General features: G+C 50.1%; 1 protein-coding gene across 1 annotated transcript; it reads left to right on the top strand.

Annotated features, from left to right (window-relative positions):
- Positions 1-244: 244 nt before the first annotated feature.
- Positions 245-13,148, top strand: ARL5C (ARF like GTPase 5C). The gene is made up of 6 exons (XM_090044555.1): positions 245-341; positions 2,355-2,415; positions 3,683-3,830; positions 6,740-6,823; positions 8,058-8,209; positions 10,524-13,148. Exons 1-6 carry the CDS (start codon positions 296-298, stop codon positions 10,570-10,572), a joined length of 540 nt encoding a protein of 179 aa, XP_089900681.1. The 5' UTR covers positions 245-295; the 3' UTR covers positions 10,573-13,148.
- The last annotated feature ends 782 nt before the right edge of the window (positions 13,149-13,930 follow it).

Below are 13,930 nucleotides of genomic sequence, written 5' to 3'. Positions count from 1 at the left end.
GGGATCCTGCACCCCAAAGCTTACTCCGGCCTCGCCCCTCTGCGCTGGGCCCCTGGAAGACAAGGCTGCTGAGATCCCTGCGGTTCTGCCACCTGCCACTCTGAGGCTCCGCCCACTCCGGTGACGCATCACTCCGGGAGCGTAGCGTATTGGAATCCCCCAGGGGCGGGGTCTTTGAGAGGGCGGGGCCATCCCCCTGCTTACGTCACCGAAGGAAATCTATATAAGGGGCCGGGCGCTAGCGCTCAGTTGAGTCCGCTGCAGGCGGCGGGGGGCAGGTGTGGGGTGTAGCGCAATGGGGCAGCTCTTGGCCAAGCTGATGGGCATTTTTGGGAACCAAGGTAAGGTCACGGCGCCCGTCGCTGCCTCCGGGGGTGCAGCGGAGCCCAGGGGGGTTTCATCGGGAGCCCCTGCCGCCCCCCCCCACCCCGGGAGGCTGGGCCAGGGCCGCTCCGGGCTGGTGCAGCGGGTGCATGCAGGAGATGGGGGCTGCTGGGGGGGGGGTCTGCTGGAGCGGGGGATGTCTGTGGTGCCGGGGCCGAGCTGAGCCCCAGATGGGAGGGAGGAAAGTTTGTTGCCTGCTGAGCCGGGAGAGAACAAAGGGGCAGCTCCGCTGGGAGACCCCTGTTCCCCTTCTCCCCCCGCCGCCTGGGGCTGCCACTGGGGCAGGGAGGAGGCTTCGGGCTCTGGGGCTGCCTCCTGGCGCTTGGGATCTTCAGGCAGTAGCTTGGATTTGCTTCCCCCCCACCCCCCCGCAAGCCCCTTGGGACCTGCCCCGGGCAGGGAAGACCCTCTCTGCTCAGCTCTTCCCGTGGTGCTGGGGAGGGTGCAGAGGGGGTGCTGAGCTCTGCACCAGGCCCTGGGCTCTGTGCTTTGGCAGGGAGTGCAGCTGGTGGGGCTCCCTGCTGCTGGGGGGTGGGGGAGGCCCTGGGCTTCTCCCCCAGCCTAGCTGAGGCTCTCCTGCCAGGAGCACTGGTTTTCCTGCCCCTGGGGTGACAAGGGAAGCCTTTTGGGCCTGAAACTGGATGCCCACCCTGAGCCAGACTCTCAAACTCTGGGCAGAGGAGAAAAGACTTCTGGCCAGAGCTCTGAGAAATGTCTCCAGAGACAATGCAGCCCTGGAGTACATTGTGTGAGGCGGTGAGGGCTTGTCTGAGGAGAAACCGGCTTCCTTTAATTGTGACTTGTCTGGACACAGAGACAGGCAGATGGTTGGTTTCCTTCCCCCTACCCAGGTCTTTCCCTGCCCCCAGGAATTTATTTTTATTCTTGCATGGATGTTGCTGCCAGACTGTTTGTTCCTGTCTAAAATGAGGTGCATTTCAGAGCCACTGGTCTTTGCAAAAGGCCTTTCCTCCCACACCCAGTGTGGGTGGCAGTCTGAAGTGGCAGGTTCCCATCCCTGCCAACTTAGTGCCCTGACCCAGAGCTGAGGTAAATCCCCTCTCCCTGCCGCATGCCCTCGGCTGACTGCTTTGCCGGCACAGTGCAGGAATTTTGTCCTGGAGCTGTGTCTGCCTTTGCTCAGGGCAGGGGTCCCAGCAGCGCCGTGTTTGAGGGCAGTGGGAAGAACATGAGGGGCACTGCAGAGCAGTTGGGTGTCCGTAGCACAGAGGGAAATAGGAGATGATTGGAGCGTGCCAGAGTGCATTGTGTTTCCAGACATGCCTCGCATTCCAAGCCAGCCCCTCTTTCCAGCATATAGGACTGCTTGGCCTGTTTGTTGTTCTGCTTGATTTGCCCTGGGATCAAAATCACTTGGGATCTCTGTAAATGTCCCTGTGCTGGCACATCTAGGGCACTTACCTGGCCTCGGGTCCTGTAGTCCCCGAAGTGCCCTGCAGTCATTAATGTATTTATTCTTGCAGTCCTCTGGGAGATGGGAGCTTACCCATGTTCTATCGAGAAGCTAAGGAACTTGCCCAAGGTCACCCTGGAAGTCTGTGGTAGAGCTGGGCCTGATGCCCAGGTCTCCTGAGCCCTTAGCTAGTGTCCTAACAATGGATGTGTGACCATCTTCCCTTCCTCAAACAATGAAAGTTGCTGTTGGGGTAGTCTTATGAAAGACTAACCGGGGGCACAGAGCCCTTGAGGATCACCCATCTCTGCATGCAAGTTTTGTGCCCTTGCTGCTCAGCTTGCCCCAACCTGAATCAGAACGGGCCGTACTACTTTCAAGGTGGCCTTAGCTTCTTAAGGCTCCTTGGAGTCAGAGAACATGCCTGTTCTCCCCTTCCCTGGAAACTCTGGATGATAAAAGCTGCCACTTGGCAGGATCATGCCATCAGATGGCTGCATCTGTTGGGCTTCTTTGGTTCTCTAAGCCCTGATCCTTTCCCTCCTTTGTTCTGCAGAGCACAAGGTGATAATTGTAGGCCTGGACAATGCTGGGAAGACCACCATCCTCTATCAGTTGTGAGTATTCCCTCCCATTCATATTCAAACAGCTCTCTGAGGGTGGAGCAGGAGATGATGGGTCCCTGAGGAGGCCTCTTGCTAGATCTAATCACCTTCCCCCTGCTGTGAAAGGGGCCTTAGCAGAATGGGAGGTACTGATTTCTCTGCCTTTAGCAACGGTCTTCACATTCTTGCAGGCAGCAAGGCCTCAGATTTCCCTTGAAGTGGTTTCTTTCTTAGACCTAGAGACCCAGCAGAGATTGGGAAGTCATTGTGCTGGGTGCTGCACAAACCTGGGGTGTCAGTTCCTGCTCAAAGGACATAAGTGCCACACCGAGTGAGACCAGTGATCTATCTAGCCCGGTATTCTGTCTCTGACAGTGGCAGAAGTGGATGCTATAGAGAGAGATCATTGAACCGGATAGCTCTAGAGTAGTGACCTATCCTTTATTCAGTACCTTTCCTGGCAACCACCACTTACTAGTTTAGAAAAGCCAGTGAAAACATCTCCAACCATTATGTTCAATAGCCTTTAATAGATCTATCCTCCATGACTTTATCCAGTCCCTTTTTGGACCTGGCTATGCTATCTGCCTCCACCACCTCCTGTGGCAATGAATTCCAGAAGCTAACTATGCATTGCATAAAAAGTACTTTCTTTTGCTAGTTTTAAACTTATTACCTACTAGTTTTAATGGGTACTTCCTCATTCTAGTATTCTGGGACTTGGTGAACAGCAGTTTGCTCTTCAACTGGTGTAAACCCTTCGTAATTTTATTAGATCTCTATCCTACCCCTCCGCAGCCTTCTTTCCAAACTGAAGACTTCCAGCCTTTTTTAGTCTTTCTGGTATGGCAACTGCTCCATGCCCCAGATCATTTTGGTTGCCCTTCTCTGTACCTTTTCTAGTCCTACTACATCCTTTTTGAGATGTGGGGACCAGAACTGCATACCTCCTTAGATGTTATGACCCAAAAGAGAAGGCAGAGCCTTGGGGGTGGAAGAATGGCCATCTCCACATGCTTAGAGATGAAACCTTTTGCCTGAAGTCCATGAGAGGTCTCAGAGCCAAGGATTGCACCCAGGTGTCCAGGGTGTGTATATTTGTGTGTTCAGTGCCTCACCCATGGGACCCTCCTGCATTCAGTCCCCTCCAGAAGCATTGTCTTCCTATTGAGGCATGCTTCCTAAAGCCTTGATTTTGATTAGTGAAGGCAGCCTCAGGGGTGCCTTTGGGGCAGTGCCCAGACAAGTTGTAACATCTGATCTCTGTCTCTCTTGCCAGTCTTATGAACGAAGTGGTGCACACATCCCCCACCATTGGCAGTAATGTGGAAGAGATCATCCTGCGAAAGACCCACTTTCTGATGTGGGACATTGGGGGGCAGGAGACACTGCGGTCCACATGGAACACTTATTACTCCAACACAGAGGTAATGAGGACAGCAGCTGTGGCTTGCATTGAAACAGTGGGGACAGTGGTGGATTATGCTGGGTGTAGAGACATCTTGTCTTGCTCCCTGCCTGGACTGGACTGACTTTTCACTCTGGGCTTGGTAGATATGATTAGAAAAGCTGGACAGCTCTGAAATTTTTGAGGGCTATAGTGGGGAAGAGCTGCTGAAGAGGGGTGATGAGCAGGTGCGTGCTGTACTGAAGATGCCCTCAGCACCACAGAACAGTTGCACCTCATGCTGGCCTACAACTCCCAGCCCTGGCTCCTGATGCCTGTCAACCCCAAACTGCAGCCTCCCACTGTCCCAGCTTTAGAGCTTCTCTTGCATTTCCACTGATGTACAGTGGTGGTCCCCAGCCCTTGCCCTTGCTTTCCTGTCTCTGAGGACCCACCAGCTGTACTGATGCACCTTAATCCTGCCCATGAGCCCCTGCTTTAATCCTTGGTGTCAACACAACTTTGCCAGCACCCTTTAACACTAACCCTGCTGTATTACCCCAAGCCTTGCACTCTACACTCTTGTGCCTATACACATTACTCCTGATCTGCAGCACACCCAGAATTGGGTGCTGAGCCTGCTCTGTGTATAAGTCTTGCATTGAGCTGGACTGCATTCTGCTAGTTCAGCTGTACCTTAATGGACAAAGAAGCTCTGATGGCCATTGGTGCCTTTGCACAGGCCCTAGCCAAGTGGGTTAGATGCTATTCCCATTTCATAGCAAGGGGCTGTTAACAGCCCGACATACTTTGTCATATTATGTCCCATCTTGAAATCACGGACCCTTTGATCTGGATCCTCATGGGTTGAAAATTTTTTTTCTATGGATAAAGCAAGTGGTTTACCTAGGGGCATATCTGCTGGCTGTGGGCTCATTTGTCTCTGATACTTGCCACCTGTTTGTGTAATAACTGCAGGCTGAGCTGCTTAAATGAGCCTGAATCCCTTTGCATGTCAATTGGCTCTAAACACTTGAGTCCCAGAGGCTCCTTTTGGAAAATCAGCTGGGGACCTTGCAAAGCTGATTGTAGCCATTGAAATTAATGGGGGCTTATGTGAGTAAAGTTAGATCAGGCCCATGTTTATACCCATGGGGAATTATGCACAGAAAAACTCAAAATTATGTAAAATTTAATTACATTTATTCTTTTTAAAAATTAAACTAAATATAACACTACTTGAGCCTTCTTTAGAAATATATGCAGGTATTTGTGTGTGGAGGATGGTTGGGGGAGGTGTTGGGTGTCTGGGGAGGGTTGTGAAGGTGTGGGTGTGGGAGGTTTGTGGGTGTGTGGACTCCTCTATCACAGCCTATCCATACCAGCACGTGGGACTTGCAGCACTGCAGGCAGGAATCATGTTCAGCCCCAGGCACTCAGCTGCAGCTGCATACCACCAGGGGCTCTGCCTGCCCTGGCCAGGAGTGCCCTGACAGCCTGCCACTGGCTGCTGCTGCTGGTGCCAGGAGCTTTACATCATGAGATGGGGGGGGGGAGGGGCATGTGGCAGGGCAGCCCACACCCACCCACAAACCCCACACCCACCCCTTTGCCTCTCCTGCAGGCAGGAGCTCCCCTTCCCACTCGCCAGCTACAACCCAGGGAATTATGTGATATTATGCAGTTATGCACAGTCATACATTTTTATGCGCAAAGTTATGCCGGTGCATAAATCAGTAATTCCCTGGGATGTACATTTTAGAGCACATTGCTTAAATGACTGTTGCACTGCCCCTTTAAGGAGGTCAGGAAGCAGGTGGGAGCAAATGGACATTGCCTTACTTGGGCGCGACAGGAAACAAGTGAGAATTGGGGAGTATGGGCCCCGGGGGGCGCTGAAGGATCTAGCCTGAAGGTTTCTTTTTGAAGAGAGCTGTTTCCCCAGAAGTCCCAAATTTTGGTTTGGAAAAGGATCAAAATATTATAACAGGCAGGGCAGGGTTGGAGAAATCACTCTGGTGAGAACTCCCAAAGATTTTGGCAGTGCAGAGAAAGGCAGGGATCCGCGCTCAGACACGTTTGTTGTCCTTTGTGCTCAGCCAACATTCTTGACATAACTCGTTCTGGAATTTCTTTGTGTCTCTTTTCCCGCCCTCTCCTGTGTGTTGTTTTTTTGATTCAGAATAGATCTTGCCCAGACACCAATCTGAAACTTAAAGAGGTTGAGATTGCAGAACCCTTGGACAATTAACTGCAGTCTGGGATTTGGTGTCGTACAGTCAGTTTGTATTGCCACAGCAGCTAGTTGAGGTACTACAACCATCCTGAGGAGCTTGGCACAAACACAGTGCTTGGTGATTAAGGGCTGGCTGTAGTGGGAAGTTAAGGTGTTCCTTGGAATGTGGTTCAGTCTGATCACAAGGAAATGGACTCTGACTTGGCCAGTCGCTTCCCGTTCCATGTTCCTCTGTTCCAGTATGGCTGAAAGGCTGTAGCTGATACTGGAGTTTCACTATACCGAATCTATACAGGTCAACTGCCCCTGCATCAAAAGAGCTGTGCAATAGGTAGACCAGACAATGGGGACAGGAGGACTGTCTCCACTTTAGACATAACTGAGCCAAAGGGAGATTAGGGGACTTGACCAAGGTTGCACAGGGAGTCTGTGGCAGTTAGGCACGAAACACAGATGTCTGAAGTCCAAACCCTTAACCAAAAGACTACCTATTCTCTCATTTCCCTGTTGTATCTGATGCGAGGCCAACTCCCCAGTCTTCCATAGGACTTCCCTGTCTAGACGCAAGATGGTTTTTGTGCGAGGTACCAGCAGGGGAGATTTGCTGGGCCAAAGGATATTATCAGCTATTAGTTCAGCCTGCAGTTCTGACCTGGCTTGGGACTTCAGTGTGGGAAGTGTTTGATTGACATTTCCCCCTCTCCCCCTTGTAGTTTGTCATCCTGGTGATTGACAGCACTGACCGTGAGAGGCTGACCGTGACGAAAGAGGAGCTGTACAAGATGCTGGCACATGAGGTGAGTTGACAGCTGCATCCCACCACAGTGCACGGAGCCAAGTATCTCTGGTTTAGTGGTTTATGCTGGGGTTCTGCATGCTGATCAGGAGCAATACCATTGCATCATATTTGCAAGTGAATCCACTGCGTTTTGTGTCAGATGCTTGGGCTACTTTATTTAGGTAGCTTCAGTTCTATTAACCCTGGGGCCCTGCCCTGGCACTTGTTCCCCCTGTGTATAAAGACAGCCCTGAGCTGTCTCTGCTGTGGTCAGGGACTTCAAAATAGCCACATGAGAGCTGTTGGCTTGTACAGTAGTGCTTTGATCTCTTATTTGATGGCTCCATGGCACATGTGGAATGAGTCTGTCAAGCCCAAACCCAGTTTTTAAGTTCACTAGTGTCCATTTTGCAACAGGAAGACCCAAGGACTTGTGGGGGGGAAGAGTGGGGGAATACAGTAGTGTCAGAATCTCCTCTCCCCCTGTGAGCAGAGATTGCTTCTGAATGGGGTTCTTTCTGATGATGTGTTAGTGCTGCAGCTTATTTTGTGAGATGGCATGGCCAAGAGGCCCTCCTTGATGGAGATCAGGGCTCCCTTGTACTGGGGCTGTACTACTCTCCCTGAGAAGCTGCCGGTCTGAATAGACCAGATGGAGGTTGGCAAGAAAAACAAGGGAATGGACTTGTCTGATGTCTAGTGGCAGTGCTCAGACAGTAGCCCAGGTCTCCTGGTTGTCAGTGCAGTGGCTAGGGCACTGAATGGGTATGGATATTTGACGCTCATAACTAGTATCAGCACATCGCTCTGACAAGGCCTTTGAAATCCCTTTTGTGGCCAACTCCAGCACCTCTAACAACCATGCCAGTCTTTCCAGTACAGTCAGGAACCTTTGAGGTGCTGGCAGGCTGAGCTGGGACTGCCATCCAATGACTGCATGATAAAACCAGGCTAGTGTGGTACCTTCTACATACTTTGTTACCGTGGTACCCAGCACTGTCACTATAGGGAAGACGGGAGGAGTTGCAGAGCCACTAATATCCTCCAAGCATGCCCCCTGTGGCAGGGAACTTTCCCCTGACAGTCAGAGGATGGTGCCTCAAGATCTCGCTGCCCTCAGTGAAAATCTTTGTCTTCCTGATGGCACCCCCAGAACTGCTTTCCTATCCTTAAGAACTGTCAGGCTCTGAGATGTTAGAAGGGAATAGGGCTAAATACAGGTACAGAGTTTAAGGCTGAGTTTCCTTCCCCAGGACTTGCAGAATGCAGCTGTCTTGATATTTGCCAACAAGCAGGATGTGAAGAATTCAATGACAGCCTCGGAGATCTCCAGGTTCTTAATGCTCAGCTCCATCAAGGACCACCCATGGCACATCCAAGGCTGCTGCGCCCTCACAGGGGAAGGGTAAGTATGCTCCTGAGCTGACTGACTGTGCTGAGGCAGTGACCAGTACCACTCCTGCTTTCTGATATGTCCTGTGGGACTCTCTGCCACTGCTTTGAGCAAGGTAGAACATGTGGAGGCATTCAGAAAAGGGTGAGAGACAGAGGTGATTGGAAAGGTCTTATCTAAGATGATTTTGATGCTCAATTGGTGTTTTGATGGAATGATTTTGTAAGGGTCTGCCTTCAGGAAGTTTTTGTTTTTATTGCAAAATCAAACCTTGAACCCAACACTTTTCTCCTTGGAAATGCTGCTTCAGTGCCTGTTGAAATGGGGTCATTCAGTGGTGTCATGCCCTGTTCTTTCTAGGCTAGCCTCCACACTGGACTAGATCTCATCCGTCAGGAGACCAGTGCACCATAGGAGGTATAGTCTGATTAGGAAGCCCAGCCTGTAGAAATGAACAGGAACATGATGTGTCTGAACTGCACATCCTGTGAGGGACGACCCTTGTGGTTTATTGACATATTCCAACAGTCAAAATCACTTGAAAATAATTTTCAGAGGGGAGTGGAGGGCTGTTTTTGACTAGACCCAGCATATCAGCAGTCACATTCAACAGATGAGAATGTCTGTGGCTACAAATCCTTGTGTCTCAAGCCATTAGCAGGTCATTGGCTGGCCCAAAGGGAAGTTTTGTCCTTAGTGAGTTATTCTGCAATCATCCACCTTGGCTTGACTTACCTGTTTTGTTTCCATTTGCTCTGGGATTTGAGGCATTTGGCTGGAGGAATCCTAGTCTGCTTCAGTGAGTGCATGGGTTCCTTTGCTCCCTTGCTTTGATATAGGCTTTGGTGCAGCTCTTGCAGTGAATCTGTAGGAAAGTTACATGGGCATAGTTATATGAGGAGTTCAGCTGGTTCTCAGGCATAGGGTGCTCCCAAATCCCAGTGTGTATTTACATTTGCCTGATGCATCCAGAGAGCAGAGAGATGTTTAGGGCACAGGATGAAGCCACATTTCTACATATGTCCTGTACAGGATCCACATCCCAACCCTGACTTAGGATGACTCATGTCTAAATATCCTAGCCAACTCTTCAGCAGCTGTATTGTGTGTGGAAGAGATGGTCATTTAGCTAGGAGGCACTAGTGTAGCGGTTCCAGGTTCTGGGAATTCACTTTTTTATAATAGGGGCCCAGTTGGCTTTGTACTCTTTAAGATCTTTAAGGAGGAAGCTAGTTGCATAGGTTTCAGTTGAGATTCCCAAGGGCAGAACACAAGCAAAGCAGTAGTGCAGCTGATTTGGTGTGGGGGGAGCAGGACTCCTGGGTTCTATGTCTGTATTAGAGTAGGGAGCAATCGTTAGAGCAGAGGGTTCTGCTCTCAACTCTGAGTTCATGTTGGCAAGCCACTTAAGTGCTGTGACTCAGTGTCTCCACCTGTAAAATGGGGACTCATTATAGAAGTTCTGAAGCTTTGTCACTTCATTTTTCCCTCAAGAACTTTGAGTGCTTCAGAGGAAAGCCCCAAGCATTGATGCCCTTTCCTGGGATACTCAGGTGCTGTCAGATGTGCTCAGCGTGGCATAGTGATTACTCAGCCTGTGCCCACATGCTGGTGTGGGGTGTGGTCTGCTTGATTCATGTGTCAAGCCTGAGTGTACCTGGGCACAGGTAGCGCTGACTGTGTGTGAGGCTGAGTGCGAGGGCCTGAAACAAGCAGTGAGTCACTGCTCAGCTGAAACTGTTAATCCCACTTTGTGTAAGCACCTCTCTCCTGGCCTGCAGAAGATCCTGCCTCAAGGATCTTAAATAGTAAAAAGCCAATGGGGCCCTTATTCCTGGCAGAAGAATTCCCAGAGCCTGCGAACTGCTGTTGCTCAGGGGAGGAGCTAGATCACTAGCCTGCTCTACTGAACTTTGTTTGCCTTGTGCACAGCACTGCCAGTGATAAGGGCTCCCTGAAAAGTCCTTGGGATGGAAGCTGTAGGTCAGGGTGGAACAATGGAGCTGTGCCTGGCTTTCAATAGGGGCAGCTCAGGCTAGTGTTTAAAGCAGGGGCTGAGCTGGCATAGGCGACTTTGTCAGCCTAAGGAAGGGAGTGTGCAGCAGGGATTTGAGTTGCATGCAGGGTCCTGCTCTTGATCTGGGGGTGGGCAATATGGTCTAGAGCTTAGCGATTTGGCCAATCACTTCCACCCCCGCCCCTTCTGCCTTCCTCCTTGTCTGTTCCTCCAGGCATATCATGGGGCTGATGCTATCTCTGAGCTGGCCCAACATGCTGTGAATCCAGAGCATTGTTACTGATCTGTGTTCTCCCCTCTTGTGTGCAGCCTGCCAGCTGGCTTGGAGTGGATGAAGTCTCAAGTGGCGGCAAATTGATGTATCTGGCCAGAGACCTGACGGAACAGTACAGAACTCTCAAGCATCTTATTTTTTTTTATACATGTGAGACTTAGCCAGGACTTTCCTTTTAAGCCTGCCGAAACCAGGCTTGGATATGGATAAAGTCATGTAGATCACAGGTTTGTAGGGGAGATGGCCTCTCTCCTGAACCTCTCTCCAAGGAGTCTCTTCTGCAGAGGAAGTATGGGGGTCTGCCTTGGATCTTGAACGTCTCTTACATTCCAGAGCAGATGCAGGGTCCATATCTGCAGAGAGGAGGGGGATCTCCTCCAGTCTGTTTCCAAGAGGATTGGTTGGAGGTCACCTCTGAAGAAGAGATCTCTGGTTGAAATGGAGGTGCATGGCAGGGACAGAGCTGGGGATTTTTGCCCTGTTCTTTAATGCAGCCTTAAGAGTCTACATGCAGATTTTAAGAGTTCTGTGAAAGGAAGTGCATCTCCTCTGCTTTTCCTCCAGATCCTGGTAAATGGAAAATGCTTTACCTCTTCAGAAATGGGGTGGCAGAAGGAGAGGGGGAAGGCAGGACTTTGAACCCAGCATCACTATGCTCTGCCATGGCCACGCTCTGCACTTAAGCATTACTTGTCTCCAAGATGTTGACAGTGTTTGGGATTTGCTGCCTTGCTGCTGGTGGCCTCTTGAAGACTTCAGGCTGATTCCTTGAACAGTGCACACCGGATGTTCCTGACTTGGTGCTTTCCCTCAGTCTGTTTGATCAAGGGCCAGATAGTCTTGTGTACTTTAGCATGCAAGCAGGAAAGGGTGGGCTCAGCTGCTCCATTCCTGAGTATTTTGCTTGCTTGCCTTGATTCTTGAACTTGGCACAATAACCGGGAGCTGGTCTGAGGCTGAAGAAACTGCATGGAGGGGGGATGGGGAGATGAACAAGGTTTGGGAAGAGCTGTCTGTGGGGAGCTCTGTTACTGTGAAACCATTTCTGACCCACAAGGAGCAGATGTTCCCTGTGGCAATGGTCCATTCTGTTCTGTTACGTCATCAGCTGAGAGAACAATACTGGATCAGCATGTTCTGGGACTGGGATCCAGCGCCCAATCCAGACTCCAGCATATTCAAGTGTGAACTCAGCAGTTCAGTCTCATCTGGATTCAGTTTCACTCTAGAGGCAGCACAGGGCTGGTGGTTAGGATGGCCAGGGTGCTTGGTTCTACGGATGAGCACTGAAGGGAAAACGCACAACCCTTTCGTACCTCAGTTTTTTCCTCTTGGCAAGTGCCTGCCTCTGTAGAGTGACCTGCAGTCCGTGGGTGAAGAAAACTGTATAAGCACAGAGTATTGCAAGAGTTCAGTGCAGGGGGGGAGTCCATTCTTTTCAACTGGGGTGACATCAGGCCTGGCCCAAAACAAAGGCATCTATTGATTCCAGTGAACATTGGATCTAGCCCCATAATGAAGCCTTTCAATTAAGTGCTTTTAACGACCTATGCCTGTCCTGTGAATTTGCACAAACCCCCTCACAGAGGCCTAGCCCTCTTATTGCAGCCTCCCACCTTGGCATCCAGTGGGGCTTTTTAGTGTTTCCAAGATGATGTTTAAATCCCCCACTCTGTATTTTTATAACATTTGTATTTTATACCTGATTAAATCTGCCCTTATTTAATTTTTTTGGAAAAATCACTGTCTTGTCATCTATCTGCAGCTTTGCCTGCATTACCGCCTCCTTTGCAGAGAAGGGGTCTGGGGACTGGTCTTCACTGAGCTTTGCCATTTGCTGCCCAGATCACTGTGTGGTGGTGTAAGGGGGTAATAAGTCTTTCTTTATCTGTATATTCTTTATGGTGTAGACTTGAGTGTGTCCAGCCGTTTCTTAAACATATGGGCAGCATCTGGCAGGTGCGTACTAAACATGTGCGGTGGAGCATTTTGGAAAACATTTTATAATGTATTTTTGTACATTGCTATACATTAGAGGTGGCCAGCTCACAGCAGTGCATCTTGCCCTGGGAGGAGCTGGGAAAGACAGTCTTGCTGTGTTCAAAGTGCCTGGCATAGCAGAGCCCGAAACCCAACTGGGGGTCTCTACCATATATTGAAATTGGAATAATTTGTCTATTTCCAGCACCAAGCAGAGCCCCCAAAGGCTTATAGGAATATTGGGGTCTTGGCATCCTTGGATTCATAAGAATAATCTGTGTCTTTTGCCCACTGCATTCAGCATTTGTTACACCTCAGGCTGTGATGTGAGCACTTCCCATGCCTTATTACTGAACACTGGAAACCAGAGCAGCGGTGCAGAGCTCAGGCAGTGCCTATCATCTTTTTGGCATATTCAGAGTCCTGGTTAGTTGCAGGAAAGTTCAATGAAAATACTTAAGGGAAAACGCTCAATCCTGTAGTTCTATCTATTGACCAGTGTCCATTAACAACCTTTATCTTCTGCCATGATCCTTTGCAGTGTCCAGCTGGGAAGGGACTCTTGGGGAGCTGGTGTGGGTTGGGACCAGTTATGCAGTTTTATTTTGACACACACTCTGCAGGAGAGGTTAAAATAAAGATATCATGGTACCCAGTCACCTGGAGTTCATTTAATTGAGGTATCTTGGAATGCAATCACTTTATTTGTATCATAATAGTAAGATTGAGGCCTAAGCTGGAGGTGACTTGGGGAGAGAGAGCCCCTGACCTGAAGAACTTTGGATCCCAGTCAACAGGGCAGTAAAAGAAGGAAGTGGGAAATCTGCTGCAGGGTGAGAAACAGGGTGGAGTCAGACGGGAGGAGGGGGTTGATTGCCTGGAACTGGGAACTGAAGCACAGTCCTGTTTAACTACACACCAGTTTCCTGCAGAAATCTAATGGCTTGGGATATTTCATGGTGTAGTAACAGGAATGTTCCTCTGTACTGGGGAAGGGGAGAGTGCAAGGCTGTGTATTTTTTTTTTTTTATTATTATTATTTTTTAATAAGCACAGCATGGAGCACAATATGTCAGTTTTTGGGGCTGACTGATGAACAGCACTGAAGGAAGCTGATGTAATAGAGGAAGCAGCTGAGAGAAACAAAGTTTTACAGCTATTTTTATCCCCCGAGCTTTCCCTCTGTTCAGCCAAAGGGGATTTCTTTGCTCTGGCCACCAGCTGGGACCACTGGAAGCAGGGGATGTGCATTGGGATTGAGTGGCTTGTGTCGCTTTTAGGGTTGGGGAGGTGGGAGACCAGAGGGGCTCATGAGCGCAGCCCAGCCCAGCCCAGCCCAGCCCAGCCCAGGTGTTTGTCTCTAGGAAAAGATGGTTTTGTGAAGATGTTAGCTTGGGACTGACAAGGGCTGAATTCAGGTTCTAGCCCTTATAGACTTGAGTTATTGGGCCAGTTGTTTAAT

Source organism: Crocodylus siamensis, chromosome 4 (assembly GCF_052110815.1).
Source record: "Crocodylus siamensis isolate JL-2025a chromosome 4, ASM5211081v1, whole genome shotgun sequence".
NCBI lineage: Eukaryota > Metazoa > Chordata > Crocodylia > Crocodylidae > Crocodylus > Crocodylus siamensis.
The sequence above is the reverse complement of the archived record's forward strand: the minus strand, read 5'-3'. Positions and strand labels throughout refer to the sequence as shown.

Bases quoted from the DNA above. Each gene is read 5' to 3' on its own strand.
- ARL5C (XM_090044555.1), top strand. From the start codon at position 296: ATGGGGCAGCTCTTGGCCAAGCTGATGGGCATTTTTGGGAACCAAG. The intron at 342-2,354 runs GTAAGGTCACGG...TTTGTTCTGCAG, and splicing joins GGGCATTTTTGGGAACCAAG to AGCACAAGGTGATAATTGTA. The intron at 8,210-10,523 runs GTAAGTATGCTC...TCTTGTGTGCAG, and splicing joins TGCGCCCTCACAGGGGAAGG to CCTGCCAGCTGGCTTGGAGT.